At 40.7% G+C, this 24081-nt stretch overlaps 1 protein-coding gene across 1 annotated transcript in view; it reads right to left on the bottom strand.

Moving 5' to 3' along the window:
* LOC112560236 (guanylate cyclase soluble subunit beta-1-like) overlaps positions 1-24081 on the bottom strand; it is a 54929-nt gene that overhangs the window by 6000 nt on the left and 24848 nt on the right. Inside the window, exons 3-10 of the mRNA XM_025231922.1 lie at positions 15595-15695; positions 15173-15323; positions 14589-14856; positions 14200-14364; positions 12517-12956; positions 9520-9757; positions 8326-8469; positions 5282-5436 (exon numbers count right to left, since the gene is read on the bottom strand). Of these exons, the coding sequence (XP_025087707.1) occupies positions 5282-5436; positions 8326-8469; positions 9520-9757; positions 12517-12956; positions 14200-14364; positions 14589-14856; positions 15173-15323; positions 15595-15695 (1662 nt within the window). The remainder of the gene's footprint in view (positions 1-5281; positions 5437-8325; positions 8470-9519; positions 9758-12516; positions 12957-14199; positions 14365-14588; positions 14857-15172; positions 15324-15594; positions 15696-24081) is intronic.

The raw sequence follows: 24081 nt of genomic DNA, 5'->3' as shown, positions 1-24081 counted from the left end.
ATCCCAGGATCCCCTCGAGCAAGAGAAAAAGTTGCTTCCCCATGACAAGCAAATATACATCAGTCGCATGTGCTGAAAATAAACTGCCGACATTTGCACAGAGCGGCGCTACTGTAACGATCCATCTTTGTTTGCTCTCTATCTGTGTGCATGTGCGCGTGCATGCGTCACTTTATACAAAATCACAGTCACAAATACAGAAAAGATCTTCCCTCATTTTCAAGAACCATGGGATTTTTTTTTTTTTTTTTTTACAAAATTAAACGTGAAAAACTCGGAGAAAAATGATTGTGTGTTTTGCCCGAGGACATTAGAGTTTGCACAGATTCGTGAGCTTGACACTATTAGCTTTACTTATTTCATGCCAGTACTCGTCAACTCTTGCACACACATTTTCTGCAAGCAAAAAATATATATAGCCCTGTCCTATCAAGAATGCCTCTCTTATAAAAATATTAAGCGATCATTTTGTACTATTTTGTCCAATTTGGCAAACTTGTAGCTGCAAGGATCGTTTTTCTTCTGTCCAGCTTCTCCTTGTTCTTTTTTGTCAGGAAAGACTGTTTGTTATTCCATACAACATGTGTAAATTTTGTCGTCAAAGCACCGATCAAGGAAAAAAAACACTAAGTCGAAGATAGTAGAACATAATGACAATTCAGCAGCAAGATCGAGAAAGACTGGCTTACACGAGCAACCCATCCGACAACGAGAAACATTTTTTCGTCTGAGTGTACTCAAGTGCATAGTTCAAGGCAGTTATCAACGATAACAAGTGTTAGGTCCAAGGCAAGAAGGTGAGTGCGTTCGTGTGTATGTGTGCCTACGTGTGTGTGTGTGTGTGCTCACAAGTAAACCTTATCGCCATGTGTACCCGAGGTCGTAAACACATAAAGCTGATCAAAGTCTACCGCCGACCAAAGAAGCCGCAAAGAACACTTGATGGACAGCGCGTGAGGGTCATCGCAGTCAGAAAGATGATGAACCTAAGTTTGAGTGGCTCTTGCTGTACGTCAGCAGCGAGATGGAGTACTCTACACCCAGTTAACTTACAGCTTATCGATCATGCAAGGAAACTTATCAGCTGCTGGCAGATCCTTCCCTCCTCCCCCCGTCTTCCCTCTGCATCAGCCTCATATTTCACGCACCTGTTTCTGCTTCCCTGGCGCTAATGTCTTCAAGAAACAAGAAGTGTTTTGCCTGTGGCTTGCCTCAAGTTACCTCCCTGTTTACTTAAACTAAATGGCTAAAATACACAAAGTGTGTACATATTTGGAATGGAACCAAGTTGATCATTAAAAATAAATTCACGTTTTGCATTTTTTTCAGAAAGGATATATTTCAAAATGAAGCATTTGTTTTAAGTATTCATTCTCTCTCTCTCTCTCTCTCATTCAGTCTCACATACACACACAAAATTTAGATTGATAAGTCTTTAGTGAACTTGGTATAACGAACTGTAAATAAAAACAAAAGTAAGCAGCAAGATTTGTTAAATTCCCTTGTAAGCGTTGATGTAAAGGCGTCAGTCACTAGTTCTATCACCCATGAACTTTTCAATCATTATTAAATTTCATCAATGACCTTTTAAGAAAATAAAAGGCATTTTACTGATCCTTGAGAAGAATTGGGGGCGTATTACTGACCTTTTTGAGAGAATGGGGGACGTGTTACTGATCCTTTAAGACCGTAAGGGGAATATTACTCTAGTTTCACAGTTCACTCAGTCCGACCTGGTCTTCAGCCAGCAAGCCTCGCTAGTTGATGCAACTACAGAACCAGCCAACGGCTTCGTTTACGCCTGCTAAGTGGAAAATTAGCGAGAAGTCGATGTAACAGATTCCCTGGTTTATTCTGGTTTTTGGCCTGCAGGGACTTAATTTGGAAAGTCCCCCTTTTTTAATTATTCCAAGAACTTCTTTCAATCCATTCTTCGAGAGAATTCGACCTTTCTGGATAACAGTTTGCGTTCGAAAATGACTTCCCTTAATCGCGAGCCCCTCTAATTAGTTTCCTTATCTTTAAGGTTAAAGAATCGGGGGGCAATATTTTGACTTTTTTCACAGTGAGGCTGGATGTTAGGAAATGTTTCTGATCTCGTCAGAATGGAATGAAAACAATTTCACAATTTTTTCCTTTCAGGGGAAAGGCTATTAAAATGATTGATGCTAAATAGGACTGTTTTCCTTCCTGAGCTGTCAGGTATTTTACCTCTGAAAGGCATGTGAAGGGAGTATTACCGGTACATTACCCTGATAAATAATTGTATATAATTATGTATTTCGGGCGTCAGGCGCGTGCTACGGAAATCAACAAGTCAAGGCCGAGTGTGACAAAGCTCAGGTGAAGATTAGGAACAAAATTCGTCCAAAAATACGGTGGACGATGACCCAGAAAACGACTAACAGTCAGCTATCAATGGACTACAAATCGCGATCTGAGAGCTGAGGCGAGGGCTGGGTGCTCAAGACTTTCACGGGTCACCTGATGTCGACACGCGCTGGTAGCGTGAAAAGCGACACCTGCAGGTACACACCTGGCTGCCTTGGTCTTCTGGGACCAGTAGCTTCGGTAAGTCTAGGTCCGCGGTTCTCAAACGGTGGGGCGCGCCCCCCTGGGGGGGGGGTGTGTGACGTGCTTACAAGGGGGGCGCGAGGGTGGTCATTTTTCAAAAGTTTATTATACTGGTATTAGAGGAAATGCTGGCTAAGGGTGGGCGCGTACCTTTGTTCGTCAAGGGGGCGTCACAAGTAAAAGGTTGAGAACCGTTGGTCTAGGTGATAAACTTCAAAATATGTGTTAACGAAGGTTTCAGATTCTGCTCGTCTTGTTCTAGGATAATATTTACATATATATTTTGTTATTTTCTCTATGTAATAATTTGTTATATTTCACAATACTTATTGTATGTTATATAGTGTGAGATTTGTTTGTGGGTGACATATCCTATATTTCCACTGATTGACCCATGTTTACTAACCTACTAATAAAACTCATAGCAATGCATACCCCAATCCACGCCCACCACAAATACATATACCTCCTCTCAAACTCTCTCTCTCTCACATACACGAACACTTAGCAACTTCAAAGCAGCAATCGTAAGTAGCTATATGCCTATTACCTAGCCGAACATCTGAAGCCTCTACAAAGCCACTTACTTCCTGTATTCCCCCTACCCCCTACCCCACCACCCACTTTTCCCGTCGGTAATTAAGCTAACGACTATGAACTTTGCTGAGATCAGATCGATCAGTGGCTCCCTCTCATCTGACGGCTGAAATATTCTTCACTCTCTTTTCATCTTTCCTCCTCTCTTCTCTTCACTCCCCCCTTCCGACACACCCACCTCAAAACGTCAGGCGGAAACTAAAAAGACTAAGTAGACCGGTCAGGTGTACAAAGGCTTTTCTTGTTGTGTGTAATAATACCTCGTGTCACTGGTCCATACCCGACTACACATGCTATGATCGAGAGTAGGAACACCTGCTGCTTACTTTACCTTGCGGCATGCCCATTCATGTTTTCACAGGACCCAGTCCACCTGGTCTTAAGTTTGTTTGATACTTTCCTTAGTTTGTGTTTTTCCATAAGATTATTTTTTCTGCTTTTTTTAGCTTAAATTTCTTGGAGGATTTCCTGGACAATCAACGTGTTTTAAGTAGGCCAGGAACCGAATATCATGTTTATTGTCTGCACTTTACAAAGCTGTAAAGGCAAGATGTTACACTTCTAAAGGTCAATCAGTTCATGTCACAGATGTTGCTTATGGATTCCTAGCTGTTAGTTGCTTAGTCTGTCCTTATCCTTTCTCACTCTTTATGTTGCGTGTCAGCGCGAGTTTGTAGGAATTTTCAATTAAAGAAAAATTCTAGTGTCCACATATACTTCTGACATACTTAGTCTTCTTTCTATTTGAACGGTTCCAATTACTCTTTTTCTTCTTTAAATCTGGAACCTATGGTACAGCTTTACCTACCTTAATTTGGCCTCTTCAGGGTTCCCTTACGCATGGGACAAATGTCCTGCTACCGGTTTTTGGACTGTTTACAGACCGAGCCCTCAAGAGCATCGGGTTGCTCGCTTGTAAGCTCCAACCCTAATGTGTGGAATAAAAGCCATTATGGACCCGCCAGAGGAGTCAACACTAAAAGGTTTCAAGTCGCTGGACGGCAAACACAACCTTCTTACGAAGCTTTCATTGTAAGCCCCGCCAAACCCCAGGAAATGTAATGTCCCGTACTAAGCAGGCACGCATGCCCACCGTCTGACTGATCGTTTGCTGACAGTGCAAGGCTTTCATCGACGAACGAAGAATGGAGAGGGAAAGAAGGAGGCAAGGGGGAGAGGACTAGAGGCTTGAAGCCAAACAATCAATTATGACGCCTTTCAACTTTCTTCCAGTCTTAATAGAAATCGAAAGGAAAGGACCTTCAGGAATATTCTTGACACGCATGTGAGTGAAACGTGAGGCTAATGTCGCGTCTGGTGAGCGAGCAGACGACCGACTTCCAGCACCGATTCCTGGAGAAAAACGGAATGGAGTGCGAGCTGGAATGAAATCTTTTCTCTCCGTTTGCACAGGGCTAGCTTGTTTAGCTCATCCCAATTTTAAATCTCTAAATAGGCATAATTGTCAAAGGGAGATCACTCTTATAACAAATAGTCCCGGAAGCACATTTAACGTGTCTAACAAGCGTCCATGTCACGAGACCTGACTCTCCCCACTCGAGACATTTATATTTTCTTTCCTCGAGAATCCATAAACTGTTGTCTTTCATTGCCGGTTAACAATTTTAAAACTCTGAATGTGTCCAAGTGTCTCACTCGTCGGAAGTTTTATCAGCAGACACTGGGTGGCTTACAAATGAACGCCAAGGGTACAGAGAATCGCTGCTAACTGCTGACGGGTTAAAGTGGATTAAACAAACATCTTCACTCCAGTGTTGGTGCAGCTTCTTGCTAAAACAAAACTATCACTTTCATTGGACAGTTTTCTTCAAATCATATAATCTTACTCAATCTGAAAAACATGTTTTAAATAAAATCAAATTCAAAAAACTATCCTTTTTGTTTAGGGTCTGATTACTTATTTGGGGTATCTTTTCGTATTATTTATTTCCTTCCATCTTTCCTTCTTTTGTATTATCTTCCCACTCCATTTTCTTATTTATTTAAAGATGGCATTTTCAGGCGGAAAGACTCATAAAACGTGTCATTATTTATAGAAACCAATACAGTTATGCTTAGTGTGGTCGAACTTAAAAACCCATTTACTTACTTGTAGGCATATTCAGAGACGTTAATCTTTCCTTTGACCCCTGTGGTTTCTGTTCTTGAGGTCAGATTGACGGTATTCCCGAAGAGACAGTAGCGAGGCATCTTCTTTCCAATGACACCAGTTACTACCTCCCCAGAATGAATGCCGATTGTAATCTAGAGCGCAAAAGAAAACGGACAAATAAAAAAATATTTTAGAAACATACAGAAGTGAGATAAGGGAGTATATTTTGAATGCATGTCTGCATAGGTGTTGTTTTTTTTTTTGTTTTTTTTTTTTTTTTAGTACCTATACGTGTGTGCCTGAGAGAGAAAGAGGACGAAAGACATTCAAATGTCAGTTTTAAAGTCTGGTTTCAAGAAAGTTGAAGGGGAAAGAAGAAAGATAGAAAGAAGGAAGGCATAAACAATATTTAGGCCAGACAGTTCAGGTATATTATAATTATCTAAAATCGACGACGATGACGATGACTATGATGATAGATTTTCACAGCAGAATCTTTCGTATGTTGTATTATTAAATTATGTTGTATATACATTTTAAAACCAAAATACTACTGTGACATATGCACAGGACTGGGCAGACCACTCACAAAAGTTCTCTGAGAGAATGTTGAGCAAGTGCGACATTTCCAGCCCTGATGTGGAGATTCCTTTGTACACTCACTTTCTCTCTCTCATTGTATCTGCATCAATTGATATCTTTCCTAGTGTGCCTTTGATCGAAGGTAGCTCTCGTTATGGGTCGGCAAACACTCCAACCCACCACCATTTGTCCCACCAGCAATTTCTCGTTGATCGTCTCAGTTTCCTTCGAGTCCTCAGGTTCCATCTTTGTCGGAAGGAAGGCGAACACCGCCGATGACAAGAAAATAAACCTGTCCGCAAGGGAAGAGATGGAGGATATTTAACGGTGGCGATGTCAGGGTGTCTGGTCGACAGATAAATCGCAGGAAGGTCAGGTCAAGTGGTAAATAGTCGATTAGTGTGACAAAATCCAAATGCACGGAACTAGCTCACACCTCGAGATGGCTTTTGATTTTTGTGGTCAATGCCGAAGACGACGTCCATTGGAAGTTGTGTGTTTTGCTCTGAACTGCAGCTTGAAGAACACGTTTGTCTGACATGTTCGATGTATATGTCTACTTTGAGAACCACTCATCCCAGGAGGCTGGGATCGATGGCGATGCAGCTGAATATCTGTGTCCTCAAAGTGACATTAGAAAGTTTGAATCAAAGATACTCCAAAAAAACAAATGTCTGTTGTTGGCAAGTCAGGACTGCGTGATCGATGAACGTAGGAGAAAAGTTTTTATGAATTCCATTTTACGAACAGTTTTATTTCTTTATTTTCTCACCCAAAACTTTTTTAATAAATCAATTTCTTCTTCCACGTATTGCCATTTGTTTTTCAGTCTTATCCAGGTCATAATTATAGTTTGTTTTCGAGTCTGGGTCATTGTTTGGATTTGTTGTTATGATCTGTTTTTATTTTTTCTTTTCTGTCTTTTCATTGTTTGCCAAATTTCCCAAACTTGCCTCAGGATTCAATGAAGATTTCTTTTATTACGTCCATGTAATTTTTTCCCCTTTTCAGATGAATTGTCTCTATAACTGCTACACACTTCCTATTTCCCCTGCTGACAGAATTTCTTCAATCCATCGTTTTAACAACCATCGAAACGTTTTAATTCTTTTCCCAGCTTCCTCCCATTGACCAGGAAGCTTTATGCTGTAACACCAGTCTCCCCTCCCTGCTGCTAATTTCGAACCCGGAGGTGACAATCAACCTTTCGTCTCTCTTTGTGTCCTTTGAAATGCAAGCTTAGACACCGACACTACGAACGTCGATGCGCCGACTCGTATTTCCTCCTCCTCACGATGGAAGCTTGTGACAAGAGGAGGCTCCTCCATCACATACGAACTGCACAGCTGGAAATCACCTGGTGCCTGATCAATAGACAAATTAGCATCCCATGCGTTGCCATCTTAAATCACGTCGGTCAGTCTCCGATGTCTTGAATTTTTTTTTTTTAAGCCCTCGCTAAATTTTCTGACATGATCGTAGTCACTGGTGATAAAAGAGTTCCAAATTCGGATCGTAAATTCTGTTCCCGAACGTGGACGCAATTGATGCGCGGAGGAAGAACAGACACGGACTACAGTCGATAGGTCACTTCCGCCAACGACCTTTTTACTGACAGCTCGCCCGTAACACCAGCCCTTGCTTGCAGCAACCAGTCATTGCCTGCCATTCACAAAAAGTGTCGGGCACTTACTTAAGCGGTGTGATGCAGTGCAAGGCCGACTCAAAAGCCATCTTGGGTGCGTGAGACGTGGCCATGAGTACGTCAGAGAGTCTTCAAGGGAGACGATCCTTATCGTCGTCGGAAAGGGAGGAAATGCGTGACAGCCCGTAATCCAAGAGGCATAACGCTTGTGTCTTTTTTAGGTAATCGTGAAGAAACACCGGAAAATTGTTAGCATTAGGCTTTTGGGGAAAAAATCAAGAACATATTCCGCCTCCGTCTTTTCTTTTACTTTTTTATTTGCTCCTCTATCATCTCCTCCCCATCATCATTCTTCTCCTCATCATTCTGCTCCTCCTTTCATTTCCTCCTTCTCTTTATTTCGTATGGGTTTTTATGTCTCTTAGATTATAAAGCGCACGGAAAAGGTCTTCCCAGCTCGATAATATAGATTATTTCAGTTTAGGAAGTTTAGTTGACGGCAACGCTTTCATGAACGTAGGTCCGCTATGATGAACAGTCTGAACCAGTTACAAAAACCATTTTGACAACAACGACAACAACCAACAACAGCAACAACATCTAACATTTACAACAAAAGATATGTTTACAATAACACAACGGCAAACGTTATACCGACAGTAACATTAAGCATTTACTGATTGTACACCAACAACATCATCCGCACTGACATCAGAACGTTTCATCGATGTCTACTCCTCTCATCCTCGTCATCAACAACAAGTATACCGACAACAAAGCCTTAACATCAACAACAAAAATGAGGAAGACTCACAATGATCTGCTCGCCGTTGGGATCTCTGAGCTTGGCGGAGAAGTCCATCAGGTCCAGCGCCAGGAGTGCGATGCAGCGAGCGTGATCATCACAGGGCACCGGAAGTCCGCTGACCACCATGTACTTGTCTCCTACAGTCTCCACCTGTCACGTGACAACAGCAGCTCGTCATTTCACGTCGTTAACGTTGCCAAGACGTAATGCCGAAAAAATGTTTTACATAAGTAATTACATTGACTTCGACCAAAGCCTATCCTGTTCTTAACATAACTAGACTCGCTAAAACGATGAATTTAGTAAAGAAGTTTAGAGGAAGGATAGTGTAGGAGATAGAAGGGGGAATAGAAGAGCTACAAACGACAAATTTTTATTTAGTTAATAATACAGATCAGAATATGTATTCGAGGAAAAGACCAAGCAGTAGCAAAGATACCAATCCTAGTCCAAAAGTAGCAAGTCAGCAAAATTTTATAGATGGTAGAATGCATCTGCTCTTTTGGTACACTTTTTGAAAAGAATAAAATAATAAATTTGAAAGCTTCTGTGATGTCAGGGACACTAGTTTAATGGGTTTCATATGAAAACAGAATGCTACATGCGAAAATATTTGGCTGTGTATGCGGATCTGGAAAGGTTAAAGGTGAAATCCTCTCCGTTTCCGTGTGTGTTGCTATTGTTCTCATTGTGTATATGACCGAAGACATGTTGACGGAGTTTCATTTGCAGCAGCGTTACCTTAAGGCCTCCCGGGAAACAAACAAGATGAGGACATCCGAGATTTCACAAAGCAGAAAAATTCATGCATCTGTTTGATTTATAAATAACATAACGACTTCGATCGTTAAATCGAAGGAAGGCAAATAGATAAACCTTGCAGAAAAATTCTGCATGAAAGGGTTTGCTCATTATAGTGTTTTGACTGCCCGTTGATGACGTCACGACATACTACTAGAAACAAGTATTGACCTCGCTAAATAAACAACTGGAGGGCAATGAGTATTAGGTACACACAAATAAGTTTCAAAAAGTTATCTCCATATTCAATATAAAGTGAAAATGGCGGCAAATGTATTCCTTGAAAAACAAAAGATTTGCGTCAATACTTTTACTGTAATGTTTACTTTTGAAAGTGTTATGCTGTATGACCACAAGTCTGCACAGAGCCAAAAGTGTTGGCCGTCTGCTGTACCTTACCTTGTAAATGTTGGCGTTTTTCTCCGGTGTCAGCAGCTTGTCGAACTCCGTGTACACCGTGTTCAGCAGCTGCACGATCTTCATAGCGCTGTGTGTTTCTGAGTTCTTAGCGCAGAACTGCGAGAAGCCAACGATGCCGCTGAAGAGGATGGTCACCATCTTGAACTTCATTGCCGGCACCTGGCGACGATGACGTAGCTCATTTGCCACGGAGGGGGGCAGGATGGAGTACATGAGTCTGCAACAAGATGGGCATGCTTTAAAAGGTTCCGTGGAAAGAAATCAAAAGCTTTTGACAAATCTTTCTGATATTTCACTGTCCAGCTTTAATGACAAGTCTGTAATGGACAGACTACAGGAACACCCTCAATGCTAATATTAATATCGATACCAATCCTGCTAATAAAGTTGTTATAGCGGTGTCACACATAAAACTGTGCTTAACACTGATGGATGTATGAATGGATGAAGAGGATGATGAGGACGAAATGTTTACTGCGTTTTGCCCCGACAAAGCACAAGCTAATCCGACAACATAAACAATGGAAGTTGCACAGCGGTGAATAACATGTGTGATAATCACCAGACTTAAGAGCTCACACTTCATATCTTGGAAATCCGATTGGACTATCGTCGCGATAGCGCCAGAAAATTCAGATGCAGGAAACCCTGATAGCCGGCTGCATACACGGCCAAATGTTGCTTGAGTACACGAATTTTGATAACTAACGGAACTAAATTAAAAGTAATAAAAAAGAATGCTAAACCAACAGAATAATTCAGTTAAACAACTGGAAAAATTCTAAAAAAATTAACAAAATAATAAAATTATGAAATAAATAATTAGGTAATACGAGTTGAGGTAAAATATTAACAAGTAATAAGAACAATAACAAATGCATTATTAGTGCTCGTTTGAGCTCTGACTACAGGTAACAGATTTTAAAGGAAGGACTGTCAGTTTTTTGCATAAAAATATTCTATGTTGGCATTGTTTTTCGATTTGGCAACAGCCTTATCAGCAGATCGCTACATCAATACATCGCGATACAAGAGACTGCTGATGTCAAGCCATATTTCATGTCAGTCTGTGTGTTCACTGATACTGTGGCTGCCTTACATGACATATAATCGACAGTCTCCATCTGTAGCTAGGATACGTGTAGTATACATGAACTGTTGCAAGTCTTCAAAACAGACCGTCCTTTTGGTTTGCTTGACCATCGGTCATTTCAAGCGTTGACCGCAAGATTTCTTACTCGATTCAGAATTTCCAGTTTGTTCCTGTGGTTTGTGTGCGATGAGGACTTTGCATAGGTCTGAGCAAGTTCCCAGTGACAGTGCCACGATGTAATCAGTGAACTGAGTGTTGAAATATTCTGTTAGTGTATTGGCTACATTTGTGTTCAGCCACAGAGAAATGACTGCCCACTGAAGCCTGTCTTTATTGAAAAATATTATTTAAGTACCTAAATTCTGGCCTATGCAGCGGTCTCTCTCACCCTCTTTCCTTCTCTCTCTGTATATGCGTGCGCACGCGTGTTTTAATCTTTATAATTATAATTTCTATAATTTAATAATTATGTGTGATGAAAGATTGTGTGCCGATATGGGGCTTTCATGTGTGTGCTTGCGTGTGTTATTATCTTGCATCTTGATTATTTCCACATCAGTTATTTTCGCGATCAAAGCATACTCACGCAGGTAGTCAAATTAATAAAAAAGCAACTGGATAAAAATAAAAAATCAAGAAGCACCTCTTCGTCCATGTATCCTCTACCAACTTGATTACGACCTCTTAGTCTTGTCAACAGAAAGTACATAAACGTTCGCCGCCAGTAAATGCAGTGCAAAAGCCCGAGGAAACTGATATTCAAATGACAAAACTTCAATCACAATATCAAAGGAAATCTTGAAAGCATCTGTGCCATTCCCAAGATTTATCTTCTAATCCATTTTTGAAGACGCATCAAGGATATTTTTCCCAGGAAAAGAAAAACAAGTAAGAAGTATCTCAGAAAAAATTATTATAGCACAAGACGACCAGAAAAAAAGTATCGATAAAAAAACACTAAAAGATTCGAGGGAAAGCAGAATTGTTCACACTCGCGCAGAAATCTACTCTTCTATGATAAAACAAACAAAATAATAAATGAACTCCAGAAACTCAAGATGATCAAGAAAACTGTGTGAGTTGTCTAGAAGAGCTCTAGAAAAGACAGCAAGAAAACGGAAAGCCGCGAAGAAGATGGTCAGTAGGTCGAATAATATCTTTTTGTGGAAGAAGTAACCGTGAGACGAGGAATCCATCGTTCAACAGAAGAAAAACAAAGAGAGAAAGAAGCGCAAGTGTGAGCAGATGGGTTCTGGCACTCTACAAACAGTGGCACTAATCGTCTCACAGTTGATAATTCTTGACAGATTCCACGTACGTGTGAGAAATATCTTGTACCTGCCATGCCTCGAGGAGAGCAGCATTGATGAGGATGTACGGAGGAGGTAGAGCGGTGCAAGAAGGGGGTCCTTGCCTCCGGACACGCGGTGTTAAAAGACCAGCGCTGCCAGGAGCGAAGTGGATGGAGTTCGATTTTTTGGAGAAGAGCAAAGTTGTTTTTTTTTTAATAATTTTTTTTGAAAGTGAACAGCACTGAAAATCCCAGACACAACTGTCAGTACGAAGGGTCTGACGAAATACCGTAAAAGCTTTTTTTTTTTCGCTGACACGAGTGAACTTTTTTCTGTTGCTTTGACTGAGTGATTGACTGAGTGATAGAATAAGGAACTTCACAGACACGAAGGAAAAATAGGAATTTGCAGACAAGGAGAAAAAGATTTGGACAAACAGAAGAATAGACAGAGGCACATACAAAGGTGTGAGCGCATACAGAGTCAGAGAAAAAGAAAATAAGAGAGAGAAGGATGGAAAGGTAAAAATAGAGAAGTGATAGACGAGAGAGAGAAAAAAAAGAGAATGGGATCCAATGCAAACTGTTGTACCTATCAGTTTTTCTCTTCTCGTCCTCCAGCTCTCGGTACGTCCTCTGCAGTTCTTCTGTCAAGATCTCCAGGTTCTGCGCCAGTTTGTACTCGGCCTCGAAATGCTCCGAGAGCAGCACGAGATCTCGCGTGGCGTCGTGCAGCGGGATGTCGCTGAGGAAGAGACCTCGCCGACACAGGTCGTCCAGGTTCATGACGCTGGGCGAACACAGGAAGAGGATGGAGTCCGCCTCCACCACGTGGATCATCTGCCCCTTCAGGCGCATCACGGAGGCGTCGCGGTCGGCCTGGTGACGAGGGGAGGTCACTCCTTCGCCTTCTGGAACCTCCTTCCTCGTGTTGGTACTTCCCAGCACATTGGGCTTAGTCGCCAAAACGAAGACAGTGTTGATGTGGGAAAGGATGTGGGAGAACTCGAAGTCCATGTGAGGTCTGATCATCTACGTTCAACGATTAAAAACATTTTTTTTGAAAAGAAAAGAAACAACTCTATTTAAGTTATATGCTAGAGGTTTATCAGTTTCGCAAGGATGAGTCCGGAAAATAAACCAAGGCTGTTAAAAAATTTAATTCTATTTAAGTTTGTGGTTTTATTTGCAATATGCTTAGATGAAATATAATAATTTAAGCCTTTAGCTTCTCTGCACAGCTACTTCTTTAAGCAGGCATGGTAATGATAAACTGACAAAAAAATTGTGTTGAATGACTTGTTTTGCTTATATATGTGCCATTAAATATACGTGTATTGTGTTATGTGTATATGTTGTTTTTCTGTATTGTCAAGTACTGTAAGTTTATATATGTAGTTTGTATGACTTTATACAAACTGCGCATCATACATATATATATATAGAAAAGAGCTGAAGATATTTTATATAAAAAATGTGGCTGTGCACAAAATATAACATTTCATATGACAAATCCCTCTGATCGCGTGTTGAGGTAAATCTTTCGGCACCGAGAGGCTTATTTGAAAATTACTGAGATCTCCCTTGGTACGCCAGGGTAGCTAACCAGAGATGACAAATTACAAACAAGCGCTGAATCGAAGCTAAATCAGGGGAGTGCAGTCGTAAATAATATAAATAATAACATGTAACTGACAGATATGCCGCCCAGGTTTCAGCTCCACAGAAAGCTGAGCTGAAAATATTGCAACATGTCGACCAGAAAATAGAGTCATATTACAGTTTGCAGACCGAGGCGGTGATTGCTGCCAAGAAAAACCTTGAAAAAATAGAAAGCTTTTCAACTTGTACATCCATACACATATACATTTAGACATGCACAGAGAGAAACAGGTACACAGAAACAAACTCACAACAACAAACACATGCAAATTCACAAAACCAGAGAGAGAGAGAAAGAGAGACAAAGAAAGGTCAAGAAAGAAAGAAAGACAGATGCATACCAAGAGTGACACAACTGACAAGTCCTTATTTACAAGGATTACAGAATAAGTAAACATTATGTTTTGTTTACATCTACACAGAAACAGAGACAAATGATGAAGTCTGTACAGGGCTATACGTGAAAAAGGGAAGAGAAAGGCTGAGAAAGAAAGAATAAAGGAGGAGAAAAAAAGCAATGGTGAAATCCTTAGCGATCTTCCGTTTACGCCATTAACCCTCGGGGATCTATTCCATTAGGGGCAGGCAACTCCAACAGTTAACCGTGACTCACGTCGAAGAGGTCTGTGATCCTGCAGCCCTGGGCCACGCGGGGGATAACTCTGGTGATGGCAGTGCCCGCCTGGTGGATGCGCAGGTCCGTGCCGAACATGAGGTGGAAGGGGAAGGCGCGACAGAACGTGGCCGGACTGATTTTTGGCTCGTCAGACAGAAACTCCTGCGGACAGACGTTGTTGTAAGGCGGGGATTATTTTATGCAGGTTGTATTTTGTCCTGGTGTTCGTTGGTGTGTACGTAGGTCTGCGGAGATACTTGTGCATGTGTCTGCCTGTGCCTTAAATTTACTTTTACTATTATATTATGGATTATAAAATTATATTATGAACCCCCATTCAAAACTCAGCTTCCATTCATAGTCCATCCTCCACACGTGACACTCACGTGGCATATCTCCATATCCGCTTTTCTCCTGTAGGCGTCCTTGCCGTTCTCCGTGATGGCGAACTGCACGTGATCGCAGTCGTCTGTCTTGGATTGGATGACCTCCACGTGAACCTCTGCGCTGTGCAGCTCCTTGGCGACGGCCTTGACGATGCCGATGACGATGTGTTCAAGGCCAGGACGATCCGAGTAGTAATGCAGGATCGTCGCTCCATCCTCCTCGCGTTCCGAGCACCGGAAGGAGGGAGCGCGCATGCCCGGATAAATACTACACCAAACCAAGGAATACGATCAGAAAAGACCAATAATATTTCTTATACAACCGGACAAAACTGTTTGAATAAAGGTTGTAATTGCGAGATAAAGAGCATTCGCTCGTTCGTTTGCTCGCTAGATCGTTAAGTTATGGCCATTATTTGTTTTCTTTTAGACATGCACGACTACAAATGCACACGCGCGTACATGTACACAAACGGACACAGTTGCATTACCGAATGTTTTGCCTCCCTGTTTAACTGAGAGATTCTGATAATAAACTGGAACTAGTGTTCTACCATCCACTCGCCGTACAAAGGAACATTTACCTGGATAGGTGATCATGCAGAGCATCGAGGTTCTGCAAGAAGTCTCTGGTGGTGGAGCCAAGAACCTGGAGAATTTTGTCATAACCCGATTCCTTGCAGTAGTCAAAGAACATCTGACCAAACAGTTCTAGGATGTCACTAGCAGGAACCTCTGTGTTAACAAATAGATTTTATTATTAATTAATAATTTATTCACCGAATTATAAAGCTAATAAAGCCTTATAAATATTATGTAGGAAAGTAATTTATTGTGACAACATTACTTTCTGCATTGAAATGACAAAGATCTGATCTTGCGGACAGTTTGCTTGTTACACTTACTTCAAACTGCTTCAATATTAAAATGGACATGGGCAAGGTGTAATTAAAATTACCTCAATTTCTAATTATCACTTGTGCTACAAACAAACAAATAAACGCACTAAGAATTTTGGATGCTGCTCCAACCAGATCATAGGAGAGGGCATCATCATAGACCAGTCGGACCAAAAAGTGTCCCTCCATCTCCAACGCGGCTTCCTCCCTTTAAAAAAGAAAACAAAAACTGAATTTGAACAGAAACCTTTTTCTCCTGTAAGCCGTGGCTTACTTACAAGAGAGAGAATTAGAGTAATGCAATGAAAGATTATCATCCATACTATTTTTTATTTGTTTTAGAAAAAAAAAGGAAGAAAAATATTCGACACCGAAAAAAGTATAGCATATGTCAGTGAGTGATTACTGCTCACCATTTAAATATTATTAATTTTGACCCGATGTTCAATCTTCACTGACTAGTTTGGAAGTTGCAAGCTCTGAATCGATATCCCCGGGGAAAGAAAATATTTTATGAAGCAGCAGAGAGACTAAATCCTCACAGAAGCTGATGTGAAAAATAGTATGCTGGTAACAAACTTGGAAGCTCAGGGTAAATGAAGGGAAGCAAAGACATTTTGTGAGGAAGAGGAGGAAGAGGAGGAGAGGAGGTGACCAGCTTGGAAAGAACCAGAAAATATTAGAATATTAATTTTATAATAATACTCTCTTTTCACACTACAAGTCAAAACATATTGCTGTATCAATGTCATTAGTGACAAACAAGTTCAGAACGCTGTAGACATTGTTTACGCAGAGCTTAATACAGGAAATTACATAAATAAATTATTTATTACAGTATGCATGCTATACACTATCTACAGAGCATCATCACGATCATCAGAAATATGGATGTGCTTTTATATGGTAGAATTATGTGATATAAATGCACCACAAAATGTGTACATATATGTGGAAGAAAATAATAAAGACGGAACGCACTTTAAATGACAGACGGACGGACGGACAGACAGACAGACAGACAGACAGACAGACAGACAGACAGACAGACAGACAGACAGACAGACAGACAGACAGACAGACAGACAGACAGACAGACAGACAGACAGACAGAATGGCAAATATGTGAGCTATACAAAACAAACAGTTGTGAAATACAGACTAGAAGCCGCGTTGATACCTCAGTTGGACATCACCAAGGACAATGGAATTGCAAGGAACTTTGCAATAATAAAGATAAATTAAACATCGCGTGCTTAAACTCTGAAGTTTAAGACCTACACAAAAGACATGGCCATATACAGCTCTGTTGACACAACACAACATGTTTGTTTAATGTCCTTCCGTTGTTGCCAGCGCTAGGAGCCAAAGTGTTTTCCTATATAGGGACGACAAAAAGAATGTCAGCTCAGAAAACATTTGACTGGCCAGTGGATGGTGATGTAAAAGCATTCTGTTTACTCAGGAGAGAAAGATTTGTAGGATACAAACTGGCAATAAAAATGTCATTAACAAAGTGCTTATGACTGACCTTTACTTTTAAAAGAAAGCCGGTGTGAGACGGTTGCAGAGCTTTTGTGTCATGTGACTTTGCTCAAGGCTGAACAAGAGAGTTACAAATAGTAAAAACGATGATGTTACAGTTGAATAGCAGTAGACACTCTAGTCTTTCATTTGCAATATCATAGGCATGGTAGCAATGTACTGTTACTACTAATTTAAATACCGATGAAGTGCCAGGTGGTGCTTGAGCGTCGAGACTCGATAGAGAATGTAAAAGCATAAACTGGTATAATCTTTACAACACATATTAGAGAACCTCGCATTTTACCCAGCAGATAAGAATACATTAAATTGTAATCTGAACGATAAGTTGTTGGCATGTTGGGATTTACATGGTTTTAAAACTTAAATAACATGCTATCAACATGTCAATGATTGTATCCGCATCTCACCCCCTAAATATATATATATCCGGTGTTTTAACCCCATAACAACTACTTTTGAGAATTTTTTAAACAGCAGACGCTAACAAACTGAGTTTCACGAATGGAAAAAAGTGAATTATCTATTTCTTGGCCTAAAGTCTTATGACAGGTTCAAATCTTCCATTCTTTACATAGCCTCTTCACTTGTCCTTAGAAGGCTAGTGATGGAAGAACGAGACTATTCGTTTTTCAGATATTACAGAGGAGCTAGCCACCGTCTACTTTCCCTGATCAGTCAGTGTCAAGACGCTGGTGTGGCCGAGGTGGTCACACAATCTCGCTACAGCCGGCTTTTTCTCCAGAAAAGATGAAGGGCTTAGCGCAGGAGTCAGCGCGTGTTGGCGGAGAGGCTGGTGTATATTATACGGAAACACCCTTTTCGATGCGCAGACGATGAATTGCATTTCAGGAAGGAAAAAGAAGCCCGGATGTCTTCTCCAGACGAGTGGGCTACTCTCTCCCATCCCGACCTCGACCTCTGTACCTGATGGAGTTCAAGATGTGGTGAGCGGCACCTCGACTCCGTCTCTCCAAATCCTGATTTCACGTTGGTGCTCGGCCTGCAGATCGTCCTCTTCTGTCCCCTCCCTTTACTCCTCCACAAATTACTTATTACCCAGCATGCTCTGTACCACTCCTACCCCTCCTGGTACACACTCTCCCCTCAGCTTGGGAGGCAGCAGCCCTATAATCCCGAGCTGACGGGCAATTTGTCCGACGGTCTTAGGCGTTGGCGGAGCGTAATATGTGATTTTCCTCTTCGTTAGCTGGACTGCACGGCGATGTGTGTGTAATATTAAAACTTCGTCTTTGTCGTCGTCGCAACCATTCAGCTGCAGACGTACACTTTAACAACGGTAAATACTGGAGTAGAATCCGCCAGAGGCAAACTACAATCATGAAGATCTCTAGCGCCATTTATTTCCTGTGTGTGCGTGTTCCTCTGTGTGTGTATGTGAAGGAGAAAGATGGGAAGAAGAAGGACATCATAGGTACATTGGGTCTTTTTTCTCCTGCAAGTCTTGGGAGGTCTCCCCGGAAAAAAAAACAAACAACACTTTTCTCTTTTTTTTTCTTTTTCGTTCTTTCTGTGTCCCCCACTAACAGTGGATGTCTTGTTACCTACTGTATGTGATGCATCATTGCTGTACCCTCTTCATATCGTATGTTCTTATACAGATCACGTGGTTTAAGAAAAAATCCTCCAGAATTTTCACTGTAATTAGTGAGCCGGTCTCCTCTAATGTCAATACAAACTTCTTCGACGAAGCTTTCTTGATTATAGGTTCCCTTCTGCATTTTCGTCAGTGCACCCACGAGTAAACAAAGAGATGCTCAGTGGCACTCCCTCGGATCATCATTTCGGTCTGCTTCAGCGTGAAGATATGTGTGAGCAATAAATGTCAAAGAAAAAAGGGTTTGTGTGTGTGTGTGTGAACGCGTGCACCCTTCTATAGATGCGACGTGCAACGTGGGGAAAACGCCCAAGGCATTAGGAGGAAAACACTTCTGGTCTGTTGATGTTTTTACCGGAAGTGCATCCACAGGCAGAGACGTCACGAAAAGCATATACAACCTTCTATATACCAGTGAGGTTTTTTTTTTAAAGCAAGAGGAAGGAGCCATAGGAAAGTATGAGGTAAACAAAATAAAGCTGTAACTGAGTACTTAGCGCGTGCAGGCAGAAGTACAGAAGCTTTAAACCTGTAAACTTACCCATATGCAAAGACGAATACCGAATTTAACAAAAATCTTATTGATAATGTTAGAATTACGGAAACACGAGGTAATCCACATAGAAGGGAACAGTCGTTTGCGTATAAAAATAAATTATGAAGAAAGGAAGGAAGGAAGAAAGAAAGAACACAGGTATTCCTGTGAATCTTAAGAAAGGAAAGCTTGTGGAAAACAATACACCTTGCAGGTTATTTCAATAATCAGAAATGTAGGTATTTATTTCTTACTTGAGAAACCGTTCAGACAACAATAGCTGGCTGTCTCTTTTCTTTCGTCTTAAAAATAGAAAATAGTTTAGTTTTTGTCGTTTTTAATAACAGCACCAATCTCTTTGGGATCGACTTACTGTTCCTATGCGGCAAAAATGTATAATTAACTGCAAAAGGATAAGAATCAGAATATGCAAAGACTTTCTTTTACTGATTTCTGCAAAACACTACATGCAGTGTTGTGGTATTTATACTTATTCACACATACATGTAAGTGTTATACGTGAATATTATATTTGTTGACAATGTGGATAAATCCTGCCCTTGGATACCCAGCGGCAAGCAGGACCGTGGCTTCAGCAGATAAGGGAAACAACTCTACTTCTGAAGGCGAGAGTTATCTGTCAGCGTGGTATCTGGGTTTTGTCACTGATGTGGCAAGCAATGCGTTTCTAATTGCGTCCCAAAGGGGAAGCGAATGCCACAGATACACCGACATGACAGTATTGCTGAGATCCACACAGTCTGTGTACCTGTCTCTGGGGTGCCTGGGCAACCACCAGCCATTGCGTCCTTCCTGTGGAACAGTCAATTATCTCTGTCAATTACGGACCGGATATTTTACTCAGGTGTAAATTATGATGGTCTCTGTTTTATTCTTTGGCCGTTTTGATTAAATTTATTTATATCCATACGTGTTATAAATAGTAAAAATGAAAGGGATGGGAGCTTAGAGAGCGATTTGAAATGGTAGTCTATCTATTTTGCTCATATCCGCGGTTTTCTTAATTAGGGGTTCGATTTTATCGTGTTCATTATTTCCGGTTCGTGCATTGCTAGCTTGACTGAGGCACAAACAGTTCACACATCCTCTGCTGAAAGGAGCCATCTTGTTCTAAAATATTCTCAAACTCAAACTATTTTTCTCACTGAAGGGTCTATTCTCAAGAGATGCTTGGTTAACTCCATTTTTACCCAACTGTGTAAAGAAAGGACCCTTTCAACATTCTTCCCTTTCCGCTTCTCCGTCTTCTTTTTATGCCTTATTTTCTTGGCATCATTTGATAATATGGCAATTATTCCAACTAGGAATAACCCCTGGGGACGTCTGCATGTAAAAAGTACTCTTTAAAAAATTAAAAAACCAAGTCACTTTCTGGTAATAGAGATATATATTTTTTCCAAGTCAAATACGGTTGCTTACAGAAACAAAGAAAACAGTTGACGCAAAAACCATAAACCGTTGTGCCAAGAGAAACGACTTCCTGCCAAATCAAAAACTTCTTTTCTTCACCTCCACCCATTAAAACAGCTAGAAATAACATTAATTAACAGTGTTAGAAACGGGAAAAGGTTGACTGCAGTAACAGTGTGGAAGAAGAGGTTCTCTAGTGTATCTCCTAAAACAATACTCCATCGTCAAGCGATCTGGCAACGATGACATTGGACTCCCACTGAAATAAAACTTATAAAACTGCACACATATTTAACTGTGTCAAGCTGAAAAAACAGGAACACATAACAAAGATAATTAAAAACCTTATTTCAAACCAATTAAATTACCTTCATGCATAATAGAAAAACTCACGAGCTATGACTATGTAACGTATTCGCTCCTCATGGCTATGTCTATGTCACATTTGTGAGGATATTATATTAAGAACAGGATATTGGTTTTAAAAAGAAGGTAAAAATCCAAGTGTTAGAGGTAGAGAACTCTTGTGGAGATAGTAATTACTGCTTACTTGTGTAAACTCATGATTTTATTATTTCAGTAAGCACCATACGTGGTCCACGAGGTGAGAAAATCAATGGTCCTTGCTTCCAAAGAATTCACAACCTCCAGCCATCAAAAAGCTTTCTAAGTTTGCATACACGAAGTCTTTCGTGCCCTCAGGACTGCAATCTCAGGACCAAGGACAGGGACAGCAATTTGGGACCGAGGATACATTAGATGGACCAGAAATACCCGCTTGATCTTTTACATCCCCTTAAGCCTCTCAGACCACTATTAAACCCCACTCCCCTGTGCCTCTCGAGTTTACCTACAGTAAACGGATGTCCTGTAGAAAACGAGGAGCTTTCGATGACAAATCTTTCATTATCATCAGGATTTTATTTTTGGTGCAGGGATGGTTCTTACCCAGGAGTAAACGACCAAAGATTTGCGTCAGAGCTTGTTGATTTTAAACTTTATTTGTCGATTTAATGACTTCAGGAAGCAGCCATGCCCTTGTAGGGAGGAAGACCCGCTGGTGCTAATGAGCTGTGATCTTAGCAAGATTTTCCCACCAAGAGATTACCACTCAATTATCGGTTGCACAAGGATGCATTTCGCACTGAAGTAATCTTGTCAGACGAGACAGAATCCTGATTAATACACTTCTCTGCAGACACAAAATGGGGGCCATTATCGAGGCTCTTATCATCTTCACAGAATTGATTGGGCAAGCAAGAACACTTTTTTTTCATACGGCATGTGAGTACATACACACAGACGCCCACCAGCACTTGTACTCCTATTCATACAAGCATATTCAAATACATAAGCGAACACGTGACAAAAAGATTTTATAAAAGCCTCGTTGAGAAATAAAAAGACTCAAAATGTAAGAGATCGGGTTTTGACACAGTCTGCTTCTGGGCTCTAATCCTTTCATTTAGAGAGAAAATGTACAACAAAAGCAGAGAAAAACTGTACAAAACTAACAAAATAAATAAAAGCATTGTACCATTCAATGATGGGAGTATTCTCTCAGGATGCTTCCTACATGACATCCACCGCTACAGTCTGCAATACCTATCTTTCTTTTTTTATCAGTTTTTAAGATGTCCTAATGGAACTGCGATGAGTAGTTTAATTCAGACTAACTTTTTTCAGCCTTGTTTTCCTCTGGCAGCACAGTTGACTGACGTTGGCAGAGCGAAGTCACGAAGACAACTTGAGGAAAGACTTTTTGAAGCACGCGCTGACGAGGGCAGACGGCCGTTAAAGTTCACGACGAACGTAAGATTAATAATAAACAAAACATCGCAGAAGGCAGTCATTGATGAACAGTCATACTCTTTTTTTAACAAGTAGACAATGATGTGGAAAGATAAGAAGAGAAGAAGGATGTGATACAAGTGAACACAGTCCACTTGCACTCCGCGCTGGTGACGTACAACGCAAGTAGTGAAATATTGCTGAGCTCATCATCCACCATTTTGGTAGGACATTTTGCACGCATGAGCCTGAATATAGCTTGATGTGGTGCAAAAAAGGAGAAAATGTCTAACCTTTAACATCTCATGAACTGTAATAAAAGCTTTCTACCTCCAGAGAAATGCTTCGGGATGTGAGTGCTCGCAAAAATTTACCAAAAGATAACTCAGCAAAACTCAGAACTGAATCGACTCTGACGAACCAAGATGATATCTTTAATTTGTTAGGGTTGAGAGTGGTGGATGCAGAAAGCGATGTTAAAGAAGTTGCTGCTTTTCTATAGTTACCGAGTTATTTGCTAGACTGTCTTTTATTCTCGCCTCCTTGATGTTTGAGCACATTCACACTTAAACATTTACGCCAGTAGTGAGAAATAAACAGAGAGGAGACAGAGACATAGATAACACATGTGAAAGAACACAGAATAGTTGGCACAACAAGAAAACTAGAAGATTACTGTAGACCGAACCGCAAACTTTGTTTGCCACCATAACTCACTTCTGTGGAAGAGACGAGGAAGACCAACGTCTAGACGTGGACAAATCAAGTTTCCATTCTCAAAAATCTCGTACTTCCTCGTGTCCTGGAATGGTAAAACTTTAAAGCAGCTAGGTGACTCCTTTACACTTAAGGCCAAAGAAATAAATGCTTTCATCGTCCCTTTATGAGCACACATCCCGAGAAAGTCTTTTTTTTTCTTCACAACATCAAGGGAACATCACCTTTGCCCTTCCTGTTTTTTTTTTTCTCCAAACGAAAGTGTAACTCTTTCAACACCGCGCCTGAGCAGGATGTTATGCACCAAGAAGCTTACTTTCCCCACATTTGAAATATTAAAGACCGTATCGAAAAAGACGCTGAAGAGAAATCCTCAATGTTGAAAGACTTGGTAATGGTCCAAACGATGTCAGAAGAAACTAGAAAGTTCTTAAATAATAAATTAAGACAGTAATGCTTGTTATTCTGGATGTGTACTTAAAGCAACACATTAATGGTGATTTCTTAGGCAAGAAGACATTACAATTCTATTATATATATAGAGAGAGCAATAGCTTTCTTGAAAGTGATGTAAGCCAGTGCTAAAAGAACAAATGTTATTTAGAGGTCGAAAATACACAAAGAACTATTTTCTCATTTCCACAACGAGAACTAAAACTATTTTGGTTCCTCCCACATCTCCCTGAAAAAAAAAAAACCACAACAAAAATGCGAGCTCAGTACAGTGCTTCCCAACCACATCAGACCCCCAAAACTTTATTTACTTTACTTTCTCCTTTACTTACTTCATTCATCACCCGAGTTACTACACTCTTCTCGACGTCTGACTTATTCTTGCTACCGAGGGTTAAAGGTGAAATAAGCAATCCAGCGCCTTTCAAAGCCCATATTCACGAAGTTCTGGTCTATTTGCCATTAAAAAAATGCATAAACTTCTGTCGTCTTGGCGATTTAAGA

The sequence above is a fragment of the Pomacea canaliculata genome, linkage group LG3, assembly GCF_003073045.1.
Source record: "Pomacea canaliculata isolate SZHN2017 linkage group LG3, ASM307304v1, whole genome shotgun sequence".
Lineage (NCBI taxonomy): Eukaryota > Metazoa > Mollusca > Gastropoda > Architaenioglossa > Ampullariidae > Pomacea > Pomacea canaliculata.
The sequence above is the reverse complement of the archived record's forward strand: the minus strand, read 5'-3'. Positions and strand labels throughout refer to the sequence as shown.